Below are 15,610 nucleotides of genomic sequence, written 5' to 3' on the forward strand. Positions count from 1 at the left end.
AGCTTGATCTTTTCTCTATATGTTATTTTCTTCTAACAAAATATAGATATCCCTCCATTTAGAAAAGGCTTATATTTTAAAAAGTCTGATGATAAGCCATTACAAAATTTTCTCTAAAATGTCTGATGATAAGCCATTATAAAATTTTCTCTGAAAGACTCCGTAAGGACTGGTTCACAGTCCAGCTCATTTACTGCTGTGCTACCTCCAGGCCTTGTACAAGTCTGGCACATAACAGGCTCTAAATAAATATTTGTTAAATAAACATGTAAAGTAACATAGTAGTAGTTTGGTCCTACAGTAAGTTCACAGCACTTTATCTGACCCATAAGATATCTAATGTATATAACAAAAAGTAAGGAAACCGTAGTAAACAAATTCCTACAGAAGAAACACCCTCTCTTCTGTGGGAGAAGCCTATCAAAACTCCTTGTTTCCCTACAACAGAACAAGGCTCCTTTTTCCTCCATCTCCTGAGCTTGAAATCCATTTCTTCCCACTCTAAGTAACTGGATGCCAACTCCCACAGCTGGGGTAAGAGGATTCCTGTTTCTTCCAGGCCCCGAAAGCAAACACAAATCCACAGAGGCTTCCAAGGATTTTCACTGTTCAAGAAGTCTTTTTGAAAGCAATACTTAAGTTGCTGACATAGGGAAAAATAGTGTTTGAGACCCTAGGTTAATGAACCAATCCTAAATCCATAGAATTTTGAGGCAATCAAATAAAAACATATGTGAAAGTACTGTGTAATTAATCTGTTATACAAATCATGGCATTACATTTTAGTGAGAGAGAGAGTGTGCATGAGTGGGGAAGAGGGACAGAGGGAGAGACAAAGAATCTTTAGCAGGCTCCACGCTCAGTGTGGAGCTGACATGGTGTTTGATTTCACAACCATGAGATCATGACCTGAGCCAAAATCAAGAGTTGGGCCTTTAATTGACTGAGCCACCCACGTTCCTCCATGGTACTACATTTTTAAATGTAGTCTACATATCAGCCCTTACAAATCCTGGAATGAAATAAGAAAAAGCCATTACTGAACAAAGTTTACTCATATTTTTCCTCTCCTTTACTAGCTAGAATATATATTTTCTCTTCTCTTTAACAACTAAAACTCATCCATTATCTGAACATGGGATATGGCAAGAAGGAAAGCAGGATGATCCCAGACAAGGACAGGCTCAAAAGCTAAGAAAGCAGGTAGGTCCTTTGTCAAATAAGTTTCTACAAACAAACAAGGGCAGTGAGGGGGTACTGAGTTTATAAGACTTGTCCATCATGATATGTTGGTTGCTCCACTGAGGTGGCTGGACAACAGAAAATTGTAAATCTTAATAATTTAGATTAATATGAATCAGGGGTTATCTTGAAGTTTATCAAGCTCCTAACAGGTCCACTGCCAAATAATCCTCAATGTCTAAATGCAAAATAAAATGCCGTATAAGTTCTTATGATTACTAAATTCTCTGACAAATTCCCAAGGTTTGAGTCTTATTTTGGATTACTTAATGTAATTTCATAAAAATCTCTCTTTATAACAAATAAAAATGAAATTTCTTAGGATACGTATCACACTTAACCTTGGATGGGGATGAGGCTGGTTGTGGCATAAAGTGAGGAAGGAGAAATTCATTCCTTCATTATAGTTCTATCATTGATATGTTATAAGTTTGTATGTACTACCGGTATAGTTTAAAAATCCAATGAAGTTAATTGGCAAAATGACTAATGATTCTCCCTAAAAAGAAGATGGGATACATAAAAGAAGGATTGTATTTAAACACAAAATTGAACTCATGATGCCTCAAGCACTTGTTGACAGGTAACAGGATATACAAACTGGCAATTTCAATTTGGCAGTCAAAAAGGTAGTTATGATAAAAATTTTACTATGGGATTGACAGGAGCTGTAACATAAGAAGTACATACTGAATGCTTATCCAGTTACATTACATCCATAATCGTTTCTTTGCAAATGGACTATACATTCATATAGATCTTTTAATGAGAATGTATTTTTGAAAGATCTCACTTCTTTTTAATAGACCTACATTATTCAAAACTGTTACTGACCAGTCTTCAAAGAGAAATGGTTCTTTATCTAAAATCCACCAAGCGTGTGCATTTGGAGGTTCTTCTAGCATTCATCAGGAAATAAAATAAATTTTGCCACTAACTTCAATTTCTAATTGGAAACAAACATATGAAAAGATAGAATGTGTGAACAAATGAACACAGAAGCTAAAACTCAAAGTAGGATGCTATAAGAAAATGTTAAGGAAAAGTAATGTATTTCCATTTTTACTGTTGCTCCATTTAACATATTTTAAAATCTGTCTAATAATTGCTATATTGATAAAACACCTGACTTACGACGGACTTAGGGCCTTTAACTATCGAACTTGTGTTCACGTGAGAAAAGTTAATTTAAGTCAAAATGAGTCTTTCAAAATTGTAGTTACAAACACTGATTGTTACCTGGTTCTTACATCTAATTTGCATCTGTTGATGATACAGGATAACTCAAAGAGAATTGGGAACCATCCTCTCACCCACACCCTGTCTTCAGGCGCCACATTCATATCATCGCTTGTGTATTCCTTGAAAGCCTTCAAGAAGAAAGGTAGATATACTTAAGGCAAAATATAACACCTGTACAATATTTCAGCAAACAAATTTTTTAAATGTTTTACAAATTCAAAGTCAGCACTTTGATAAATAACAATTTATAAAAAGATGGAGATTACAACTGCTTAAAAAGAGCACTGGACTAGAATCCAAAAGTTGGGTTTCAGCTTCAACTCTGACACCAGCTTTTCTGCTTTTTATGCCAGGTTAAATCAGGTTTCCATTTTTATCATTTCATGGTTATGACACCATGCAGCCACACTAACCACCCCTGGGAAGTGTGAAGGTCAAATGAGTTGATGTATGTAAAAAGTACTAAGCACCCCATAGGTCCAAGTTGGTGTGCAGTAAAATCTTTCTGCAATGCACCACTTTTCTTGATGACAGTTACAGAGACAGATTCAGATACGCAAGATAAGGCTGGCAGCCAATTTGACCTTTTACTTCACTGTTTAAGCCTACAATCACCCACACAGTCAACCTCAGTACTGCACAGCACAACATGTAGGAAACAGTATACAGAAATGGCTAAAAACATAGGCTTGGTTCAAACCCTAGGTCTCCTTTACTAGCCCTGCAACCATGGAGACTTTTTTTTAACTTCTCTGTGCCTCAGACGCCTTATCTGTATGGGGCTATAAACACTACCTATCCCATAAAGTGTAGAAGACTAAACAAGTTAATACATGTGAAATACTCAGAAAAACACCTGACACCTTTAATAAATAATAGCTATCATTTCTAAACACTTCAGTCAGAATCAAGCTTAGATAATTTTGGGGTTTACTGAAAAATAAATGCTTCATATACCCTGGATTCCCAAATAAACTTCTGTCTCAGACTGGAAATAAATACTCAGCATAATTTTGTTTACTAAATGACGCTATACCTGAGGTCTATCAGACACATATTTTGCACAATGGCGAATAAGTCGAATTGCTTCCATACTTGTGTCTGGGAAAGCTGCATTGCACGCAAATTCAGACAAACACTTCACTGCATCCTGGAAAGAATCAATGGTCGCTGGAAAGTGTTTTTCAAACACAAGAGCTAAAAGGGTGGAAAATATATCAAGATAATTATAATTTTTCAATTATTCTTACCTGCAACAAAAAACATCAACCCCTAGATGTAAGAGCATACTTAACGGTTAAGGGTTTCGATGTCTAACAGACATGGCCTCATGTCTGTCATCACTGCTTACTTGACTGCTTTGAGTAGTAGGGGACAGGGACACAGGTCTGTGTTCTGTTTACACTATAAACCCAGCACCTAATGCAGTGACAGTACACAGTAGGTACTGAATCAGCAGGTCTTGAATTACATTTAACCCATCTGTATTTCAGTTTCTTAATCTATAAAAAATGATAATGGTCATCATTATCTTTCAATCAGGCTTAACTTACATCCTAAGTATTTCATTCTCCTTTACAGTCAAAGGAGGCTGTGTAACACAGTGGTCAAAAACCTTTCCCTGGCTTTGAATCCCAATTCCATCATTCACCTTAACCTCACTGGGCCCGAGTTTCCTGATCTATTAAAAAGGGGATAATGAAAATACTTATCTCATAGAGCTGTTGTGAAGACTGAAGGAAACACATTCAGAGTATGTACTGTGTTTGCCATACCAGTAAACGTGATAAATGTTAACTATAATAATGTAATAACAGTATTACACTCATTATTTATTCTGTTTCTACAGGCAAAACTTAGTAAACTTAAACCCATAACAGGTCCATAATCTTACACTTGTATTATCTCTGGAACACATTTTTTTGTTTTGTTTTGTTTTTAACTTGAACACAGCCAGAAGAATACTCACTGACAATGTGCCCTGTTGTTTGGAATGCAAGTTCCACTATGCTTTCATCTTGATCAGATGCAGCTAGATGAAACACAGAGAAAATGTTCTTCCATCCGGACCGAATGTTAGCAGCTTGAGAATTAACCATCTGTGCTATACAACGTACAACCATATCTCGAATTGTTGGGGACCTAAAATATTAATATAATTGCGTGGATATACACACAGATAAAACCCATCAGTTTTTTTTCCTTTCTTCTGTTTCTCCCCCTTCTGAGGAAAATAATAAAGTATTTTTATGATATGAAGCAATTCAACAAATGTAATACCTGTTTCGTTTCATTATATGTTCAAAAGGTCTTAAGAAATCCTTCTGGAATCTGAAATTAGCAAGCTCCCCTTTCTCTAAGAACTTCATTGACAATTGCCTCAAGGAGTCTACTGCAAAAATAGCTACATCTTCATTAGGATTACAGCCAACCTGTAATGGCAACAGAAATATAGGGTGCTAATGTCAGCAGTGAAAATCCATTTCTTCATTTTTCTTTTAGAAAAAGTATAGAACTCATAGCATAGACAGGTAAATCCTACAATTCTCCACAAAGACACTAGGTGTACTGATAATATTTCTCAACAAGAAAAATACACTTTAACTAAATTCTTAAAACTTAAGGTAATCACTTCTAAAAAGAAAAACAGGATTCAAACGGTTTTCTATTTTCAATTACAAAAATGTAATTTAGAAAAGCTAGAATAGGAAAAAGCCTCAATTACATTATAAGGAATTTCAAAACACGAAAAATATTACAAATGTAAGCGTATCTTCTAATTATTCAAATACCTTATTAAAATGATCACCAATAACTTCCCAAATTCGAGACCACTGCAGTCTTATTCTTCCCATGTTGTAATAGGATATTTCTACTATTTTTTGTAGACTAAACATTCTTGGGTGTGTAGTGGAAAGTAATTCATCCATAGACACAGCACAGAGCCAACGGACAAAATCCACTATAATATAAACAGATATACATTTTTTTAGCTTTCAAGTTTTTTTAGCCAAAAAACCAATTTGTAAGTGAAATAAATGTATATACTTACCAATAGCATTTCCATCTAGCCTTGTTGACCCTGTAAATATTCTAAAGAAAGAAAACCATAATTCAAAAATTTATAAAGTCCGACTTCTGCTACATCAATTCAGAAGTAAGTAGCCTGAGGTATTAGCTACTTTAAATCTGTTTTAAGGGAACAAAAACATCAGGTAGTCAAATGAATATTTTATCATATAGTTTAATAACAAGTATAGTTTGGATGTTCCTCCGTCCCTCCTTTGTATTCAGTAATAAGAGTAAGAATTTATCGTTGTAATTTTACTAGTAAATTTACAAACACGAGATGGGTATCTCATGAAACTCTAAGAATAAAAAAATAACAATTTGTAAAACGAATTAAACATTGGCACACTACAAAACAGAAGGTTTTTCATTTTTCCTGATTATCTACTAGCATTAAACACATTCTTAAAATGGAAATTTCGACTTTTTTACAAGTATCATATGTTTGGTTAGAAAACTCATTTATGTTAAATTACAAGCAATTTAAGAGAAGCTTGTAAAATAGTCTCCAATCGTTTAACCAAGAAGTGGCTAAATAACTTTTCTTAGAAAATTCAAATATTTAGAGTTAAGATATGCTGTCCAGCTTTGCCCAGCTTTCTTCACTCAGCAATTTTTGTTTCAAAGTTTCATAGAAGATTTCAGCATAAATCTACTATATTAGCCCTCTTTTAAAAGTCTGCATTTTTACCCATCCTCTGGGTTTGTAACCAAGGGTTTGATGTGACTTCCAGGATGAACTGATATTCAATTTAAATTGTGTACCATAGGCTTTGCATGACAAAATGGAAACCTTAAAGGCGGGAGCAGGCCAAATATTAAACTTAGAAATAAGAGTAATCATAGTGACAGTAATGGCTACCAACAGTTACAAGGTGGGTACTATTCTAAGTGTTTTATATGTATCTACTCATTTAATAATCGCAAATACTCTGTGAAGTGGGTATTTTTAGACTCTCAATTTTATCAACATAGAAACTGACACATAAAGGTATTTTAATAACTTCCTCAACGTCACAGAACTTATAAGTGCTACAGCCAAGATTCAAACCGAGACGGGCACACTCCAGAATCCACTCTCTTAACTACTTTGCTGTATTACCTCACACTTAACCTGAGCAAAACATGAACATTTAAAATCTATTGTTTTTTTCCTATTATGTCCACTATATCCATGTTCTGAATATATAATGGTTTTTTAACCTTAGTGCCCTTGAATGTTTTTCCACGTGTTCTGGCAATGAGTAACAAAAACACGACAGGAAAAACAGCCTAAAAACTGACAAGATAACTCAGAAACTGATCTGCTAAAGGGATATTTTAAAACTTCCTCTACTGCTCTTGTCAGAACAAAACAATACTTCAAAGATCTGGCTGAGAACACAATCTGGGGGAAAAAATAGAATAGTAAGTCCCCATTTAATCCAGTAGATAGACTGAATTCAGAAACTAAAAATATACAAAGCCTACAAAGTTCTCTCATGAACAAAAATGAAAACTGCTAGAGTGCACATTATAAATGTCATTAGCTGATTTCTCAAACTACTGTATTCTCATAGGCAATGGCTATTAAAAAAAAATACCACAGAGACATATAAAAATTAGATAGTATATAGGAGAAACAACAGGAAAAGGAAGAAAAGAAAAAAAATTTCTTTAAACTGAGAAGGAAGCATATGGCAAAGAGTAAAAGGGATAAAGAACAGAAGCAGAGAGGGAGATTATATGCAACTACAGGGGAAAGAAGCAACAAATTCTCTGAAGGCCCTGAAATAATGGTGAACAAGAACAGGGAAATACCAGTAGCAATCAGACAGGTTCTACGGACTCAGGGTGACAGGAGAAGTTAGGGGGAGCATGCATCCTGAAAAAGGGCATTCAAATTCCTACTCACTTTGGTAGCCTCTGAGGGGTCACTCTATGTCTAGTAATGCTCCACTACAGATAAGCCATACGGTAGAGCACAGAAGTCTGTGGAGGCATTTAAAGTTAAGCCTTCATAAACTAAGGCAGGAGAACAGAGCTATGTTTCACAAAATCAGTCTAGGAAATGGACTCTACATTCCCTGTATGAAAAGCAAAGGACAGACGCATGAGAACCTTGTGTGTTAATATTAAAAGACATGCTCTGAAAAGTACTAGCAGGAAAATAGAATAGATTACTGCTTCATCCACAAAATGAAAGCACTGTGGCAACACAAAAAAAAAAGGGAGGGGGGGGGGACAAAACCTGCAGATTCTGAATCACATACATGTTAAACTGTATGCACTAAAGAAGCAGACTAAATTACTGTATTATGTAAAAAGTTTTCACAGTGAAAATATCAGAGGTAACACTTATTTCTTAGACCTAACTGGAAGACGCTTGTGAGCAAATACAGTTGGGGATGAGCTACATGTATTTTCTGATAGGTGACAGAATGTTCCAAAGTGTGAGATGGGCCAGTATAAAGCTAGATTTGGTGTGCTTAAAGTTAATAAAAACAAAAACTATGGTACTGTTTTTTCACTTTTGGCAGTAAATCATTCCTGGACAAAACCTATTCCTGCACAGGTTAGTAATACTTACTAACCTGGTCTAGTTTAGCAATGTCTAGCAAATTCTACCCTAGCAAATCCTAAGGATCAGGTACTGTAGATTAAACAGCCCATATTCTCCTAAATTCTAATGGTTTGGGATTTCTAAAACAAAAGTGGAGAAAATTTTATCATCTTAATACTTTCACTTTTTATTTTTTATGTAGGAGAAATTTTAATAGAATGAAACAATTTTACATATATTATTTGTTCCATCATATTCAAAGCCCAAGTTACAAAGAGCTAACACAAATCACAGATTTTTAATGGAGATGTCTGAGGTTGAACGGGACAACTTTCATTTTAAATAATAAATTAATCGGTCTCCATTGTGACGCTCCAAAAGGCAAAAATGCATTCCAAGAGGTAGTTTGGAAGTCAGTGTTTTAGTGTGACAGACTCCGCAGCTTTGATCCCGCTTCTTGCTTACCACAGCAAGAGTATTTGCCTATACGCCCCTGGTTCCTTTTATATTAGGGGAACACGCATGCCCCAGGGCATGTCCTTCCAAAGGGTGTCCTTTGTCTCTTCCACATGAAAAAATTAGAGACCTTGGAAGGAATGTTATTCTGAAGCTTTGTGGAATTCAGATACCCATCTTACAGCTTTTAATAGAATCATATACGTTTTCTGTTAAGAAACAGAAGCTATACATAATTAAGCAAAAAAGAGCTACTTTGATTATTCATGTTTACTTCTTTACTTGTCATAACAGATTATTCATAACAACAGGCCTAAGGACAAGAAAATTACTTTTTGCAGGACAAGTAGAGAACTTTCCAGGGTGATGCCTGACAATATTTGCATCACTGTCTTGAATATCTAGGTTATCTAAATGACTTGGCTTATGAATTAGAGTCAGGATATTACATGTGAAAATAAACTCATATATTCAGAAACAGAAGAAATTTAATGAGAAAGTGAAAGGCACCAAATAAGAATATAATCTTATAATAAAATCAAAGACGTCACTTTTAATGCTTTCTCTATGAGCTAAAATTTCAATATTGAGGTTCTGTATAAAGTTGGACACTGGATTTATGGTCATAGAAGTTATCTGGCAATGATGAATTTGAGACAACAAAGTACTAATAGAATTTGTGTTAAGAATCCTCTAAAATATACTTAAATTCTTAAAATGGAGAGGCATATCATTTGTTCAAATGAGAGACATGTCTCCCTGCAACAAACAGTGGATGTATAGGTAAATTAGAACTTGGTATGGTCATATAAAATATACTATGGAAACAAATAGGTAAAATGTTGACTCTTGCCTGAAGAGATTCTCATAATGATAGTAAAGAGGATTTTTTGCAAGTCCAGAAAATAATTTGGAAAAAAGCTACCGTGATGGCAGAAGGGGAGACATTACACTGTTCTACAGTTGTACATGCAGGCAGAGAGGTGGAGAGGATAAGAGTGTACACTCAAGAGATAAGCTGCCTGAACGTATGTCCTGGCACCACTCCTCAAATTCTCTGTGGATGAAACGGTTATCACAATAATAATCAAGACAAGATTAACTGTGGGGATGAGCAAGTTATTTGATCCCCCTCTGTCTCCGTTTCCTCATTTGCAAATTAACGACACTACTACTACTACTCATCTCATGAGGTTACTGGAAGGATTAAATGAAATAATACATGTAAAGCACTTTGCAAAGTGCCAAGCACGTTGTTAAGCCTTCAAGTTACACAGTACATGTCAGATGATACACAATCTTTCTTCAGCCTTCACAAGGTAAAGGTAAATGACCTCCTTCCCCTAAAAAAAAAAAGGTCAGCAAACAGACATTACAGAGTTCTTTTTCAAGGAAAAAGTTGCAAGGAATATTTGGAATGTTTTCCAAGGTCAGTAGCCACTGAACACCCTAGTTCAGTCTGTACTTAGAGCAAAATGTTTTATCTGAAGTAAAATAATGGATTAGTGTAAGTTTCCAAGCACCAAGAAAAAAAAATACATGTTCTATTTTTTAAAGTTTCATCAGAAGCAATAAAAAAAATTTAAGTATCAGTGATATAAAATGTTAAGTTTCAAATATTTGGGCACTCACCTAGAAAAACCTAACCTTCAAAAGAACATTTAGTATGGGTTTACTGTTAGAAAACAAACTAAATATGAGGAATACTTGATAGTGTATACAATATACAAATTCCAAAGTCCTTTCCAAAGAAGTCTGCAGTGAGAATTGCCACCAAATCCTTCATTTATTCATAATGCAGTCATATCAAATAGGACTTGAAGACACTTTACATTCCATTTTCACACAGGGATAGTAAGAGCAATTAGTTTTCTATAAAAGACATAAAATGTGTTCTTTTTCATCAAGATTACCATTTCCCTAATGCCCACTAATATTTATTTTAAGTTGGATTTTCATATTGTTTATCTCCTTCCTATATTCCATGACCTAGAGAAAAATTATAGGTATTTCATCATGTAAATTGCAATATATCACAATACAGTCTTAATTGCTTCATGAAAGTTATTCTGGCAATAGTGTTTCGTTTTTGTTTTTTTTTTTACTACTACTGAGCAAAATATATCTAAATGCTACAGAATAATAATTGTATTCATTCAAAAAGGGAATAAAATAAATACCTTACCTATCTACAGCAACAACGACACTTTGAGAACTGGTTTCTCCAATGGATTCCTGAATACTTGCTATCTGCTTCCAGTCCACATTTCCTCCAACTACCACACATAAAAAGAGAGTCATTTCAGCTTGAAAATAATTCAGTGGAAGAATACACCTACAGTTCTAAAACATATTTCTGAAATCAGTTATTTTCCTAATGAGAGAAATAAAGCTTTTGGTGAATAGTGACCTATTTGGCCTCAGGGACCTATATCAAAGCCAAATGTGCTTAATTAGCTATACTAAGTGGCATACAGACATGGATGGTTATAAAGACAAATTGTGCTTGCAAAGATCAACAAATTAAGGGCACTGAGAATTTAGATCACAAAATTAATCATACTAGGCACAATTTCCCTTAATGTTGAAGAAATAACACTAACTGCACTCCCAATGTTATCTTCTTAGGTTGATTCCCAATGCCATATGATTGGATCTCCCTGTCATTTAATCTCCAGTCCTCTATTTACAGATGCCTATTGGAAATTATACCTGTATTTTCTAACATCCCCTTATTCAAAAGAATTATTTTTCTTTCCCTCAAAAACTGGTCCCACATGTTGGACAGCAGAACAATTTCCCCAACTTCCAAACTCTTAACCTCTCCATCACCTTGGATACCTTTCCCTTCCTCCACCAGTTACTAAATCTTTCTTTTGACCTGTTTTTGGTATCATTTCTTCATTTTCATTCCTACTCAGTTTAGGCCCTTATAATTTCAGGCCCAGATTATAGACACAGTTTACTGACTGCTTTCCCTGCTGCTAATTTTTCCCCTCTTCAACCTCTCTCTCAGTCTCCTGTCAGGTTAACTTTTCTAAATCATCACATTCATTTTGCTTACTATTACTTGCAGGATAAAGCATAAATTTTTTAAGCCTAACATTTAAGGCACTGCCCTTCAACATTCTAGCCATTATATGTCTCTGTTCAGGCCATCCCTTGACTATCTAAAACTTATCTACTAAAACCCAATTTGAGTTTTCATGAAGGATTCCATCCCATTGTTCCTCTGAACTAAGCATTTACTTAAATAAATAATAGTCAAATCAGGAATTTTTTCCATTAAGTTTCACATAAATTACCATACATGTGTTAATGTTGCCTTCTCAGCACAATAGGAAGTTACCTAAGGCAAGAAACCAAGTTACACATTTTTTTTTTTTTTTTGGTTACTTCTCTACCTTCCTCAGTATTAAGTCCAAAGCAGATGTTAAATATTTGTTGACTCAAATGACCACACACTTAATAAATGCCTTTATGAATACAACCATAATAGATGATATTATTTAAAGCCACCAAACTCAAATTTTCTTTCAGGAAATGAACAATGAAAAAGACGTGATCCTTGTCCTCACAGAGTTTATTTTATAATTTACCAGGAAACACAGACTTATAACCAACTTTAGTAAAATGTAATAATTACTTCATGGCTGAGATAACCTAATGACATATAATACAAGTTTTACTAAAGAGAACTAATTTTAATAGAAGAAGGGAGAACAGGGATGTTAGCTCATAGAAAGGCTTCACATATGATGATCTATTAAATCAAGTTGCACCTAGAAAGATGATCACATAGGAAAGGAGGCAGAAGGAAAAGTAATTTAGGTACAAGGAGCAGCATATACTCTGGAAGGATGCAAGTAAATACCATGTTTTAACACACTTGCATAAGTTGAGGATCTGGCAGGGGACAAGAAAAGGGAGAGAAAGATAAACTAAAATTAGAATGTGAAGAACACTTGACTGCCATGTTTAATGTACTGCCATTGAAAATAAGGAACAGACCTTTCAGAAGACTCACATGATCAAATCTATTTTCTAAAAAATAATTCTGGTAGTATCTGTAGAACACAGTGAAACAGGAAAAGATAATGGAGCTAGAAAGACTAAGTCTATTTCTATAATACAAATGAACAAGGATCAAAGCCTGAAATAAGTGACAGAGAATTGGGGTGATTAGGGAGACAGTGTCAAGCAACACTTGAAGCACGCGATCACGTTATAGGAATTCCACAAAGAAAAATCTATGGGAAAAAATAATGCCAATCACCACATAGCTTTCACGTCCTTTCTGGAAAGCTTTTATTTTTATATTTAAGAGCTTTTATTATTACATGGTAAACTGTAGTCATTAATAATAAACATATTTAGAGGAGTAAAAAATATATATAAAATGTTTAGCAATCCAAAGAACCTATTTCAGAAACACGTGAAATCAAAGATCTGTATGACACCGTAACATAACAGGCTAATAGTTTCAGCTTTACCAAATTGCTCAAAAGCAAAAATATTCAGATTAACTAAGAACAAAGAGGTAGGTGTTGTGAATATTTACTTAAGATTTATAAGACCAAGACAATGAATTAAAAAAAAAATTTTTTTTAATGTTTATTTGAGAGACAGAGACAAAGTGTGAGTGGGGGGAGGGGCAGAGAGAGAGAGGGAGATACAGAATCCAAAGCAGGCTCCACGCTCTGAGCTGTCAGCGTAGAGCCCCACGCAGGGCTCAAACTCATGAACCATGAGATCATGACCTGAGCTGAAGTTGGACAGTTAATCAACTGAGCCACCCAGGTGCCCCCCCAGTGAATTTTTAAACTTTGATATACACCTTAAAAGAACAGTATGCATATAATTCTAATAATCATATGCTATGTACTCTTTATTATATACACAATTATCTACCTATCTGTCTATCTACCTATCTATCTATCTAGGGAGAGACAGAGAGACTGTGAGCAGGGAGGGGCAGAGAAAGAGGGAGAGAATCCCAGGCAGGTTCCCCGCAGTGAGTGCAGAGAGCCCAACATGGAGCTTGAACTCACGAAACCATGAGATCGTTTACCCAAGCCGAAATCAAGAGTTGCTAACTGGATGCATATGGTGCCCCCATATGCTATGTACTCTTAGTAACTAAGTAACTTAGTAACTCAGTTTCATGTTTCCAAAAAGGATGAAGTACAGACTTATAGCATATCAGTTAGAAAATCAGATTAACATATACTCAGCCCAGTTAATGTGGTTACATGGAATATAAAAGAGGATACTAATTTATTTTAAAAAAATATAGATACATTGATTGATCGATAGATAAAACCTGCTCAAATGTCTGTACTACATCCTCTTCTAGCTTAAATTCTGACTACAGTGTCCTGCTGGAGAAAACATCTCTTGCCTGAGTTAGTGACAGGGCACAGATGGACAGGGGTGGAAATCTGCCACATTGGGCTAGTTGATAACCAATGAGATGGCCTGAAGGGAGGACTCTGCCCAACAGAAGCCAAGTCAACACAATCCTAGAGGGACAATGGATCCCTCTAGGATGCAGACTCCAAAATGAGAGAGCTAACCAATCAGGAATGAGTGGAGAATGGAGCAGCCCAAGAAGAAAAACAGATAAAGCATGAAACACAGCTGGAAGACTATGGCTAGTTGCTTGAAGAGTATGGCTTGGAAGCCCAAAATTTTTATTTCATTTCCAGAACCAATGAATGTTTATTTTTATGTAAATTCCCTTTTCCTGAAGTGAAAGGAAGGTCATCTCATATCTGTACAACTTAAGTAGCAGAACAACAGTGATCAAATTAATTTTAATTCATTTTTAAGTATACTAGGAAACATGATCAATAAGTATCATTATTTATCTTGTTTGACTAAAACTTTTAGAAGTTAAAATACTCCACTGGTGTTTTATTTTTAATGTAACCTACTGTTGTTACTTGCCACAATTAAGCCCTGGCAATTTGCACCTGTCATTATTTTAGCCTTCCTACATTCCAAAGGTTTTTTCAATCAATCAATCAATCAATCAAAAATAAAAGCCATTCAAAAGTTACTGAATCAAACGGTCCACATTCATTTCACTTGTTGGTAAACAGTCTCCATCTGTATTTCAGGATTCCAGGTTACATGAAGGTGCTCAGGTAGTTCTAAATCCTGCTGCTGGGTCACTAAGTTATTAGATCTATACCTTCACCTCCCAGAACCACAGGATCTAAGATACAACTAGGGTAGCAGAACTGCACTGCTGGCTCCCACAGTTGAAATATCGCTGGGAACTAATGTCCCCAGCCCAACTTGAAGCCACAACATGGTCCTGGTGTTTCTTCTTTCCCTATGGATCATTTTTTCAAACCTGAAGTTCTTTTGGATTTCTTAAGAATTTTTACTGAGAGCAACAAGAATTCATTAAAAGTCAAAAAGACAACATCCAAATATACAGTGCTACAGTACAAAACCTTAAAAGGTAAATATTCCTAGATCTCAGGTGTATTCTCTCCTGCTCTCTTTAAGTTGGATCTCTAGATTTCTTAGATGGAAGTAGGATGGGGAAAATGGATAAAGAACAATCCAGAAACCATTAATATACCAGCCACTGTGCTAAGTCCATTTATACATAATCTTATTAATCCTAACAACTCTGTAAATAGATATTGCCATTAGTTTCCACAAGTGGAAACTGAAGCTCAGAGAGTTAAAGTAACTTGCACACAGTAAGGAAAAAATACAAATGAATTCACACCCCAAAATATAGTGTTCAAAGTCAAAGACAGTCTAAATGTTGCTTCTTCCCTGGTGGAACTCTTTCCATTTATGACTAAAATATATACTGTCATTGGTTCTTCTGTAGCCATTCTCACTAATATTTTCCTTTGTTCTATTGGGTTAAACCTGGAAGTTCTTGGCCACACATAGCTCACAAGGAACCATGGGAAAGTTTCCATACCAATATGAGTTTGGTTAGGTCTGCATAGTGCCTTTAAAAAATATGATATGAATGCTTTCTTTCTTCAGTTGCCCCAAGTATTTATCATCTTATACAAGCCTTCACTC

General features: G+C 35.2%; 1 protein-coding gene across 2 annotated transcripts in view; it reads right to left on the reverse strand.

The window, feature by feature from the left end:
* Positions 1–15,610, reverse strand: part of ARFGEF1 (ADP ribosylation factor guanine nucleotide exchange factor 1) — a 148,702-nt gene that overhangs the window by 24,247 nt on the left and 108,845 nt on the right. For both annotated transcript variants that reach the window (XM_042973206.1, XM_042973207.1), the window contains 7 exons: positions 10,737–10,827; positions 5,537–5,577; positions 5,277–5,446; positions 4,765–4,916; positions 4,454–4,626; positions 3,521–3,681; positions 2,482–2,612 (listed from right to left, as the gene is read on the reverse strand). In XM_042973206.1, coding sequence (XP_042829140.1) covers positions 2,482–2,612; positions 3,521–3,681; positions 4,454–4,626; positions 4,765–4,916; positions 5,277–5,446; positions 5,537–5,577; positions 10,737–10,827 — 919 coding nt within the window. The remainder of the gene's footprint in view (positions 1–2,481; positions 2,613–3,520; positions 3,682–4,453; positions 4,627–4,764; positions 4,917–5,276; positions 5,447–5,536; positions 5,578–10,736; positions 10,828–15,610) is intronic.

This window comes from Panthera tigris, chromosome F2, assembly GCF_018350195.1.
Source record: "Panthera tigris isolate Pti1 chromosome F2, P.tigris_Pti1_mat1.1, whole genome shotgun sequence".
Taxonomy (NCBI): domain Eukaryota; kingdom Metazoa; phylum Chordata; class Mammalia; order Carnivora; family Felidae; genus Panthera; species Panthera tigris.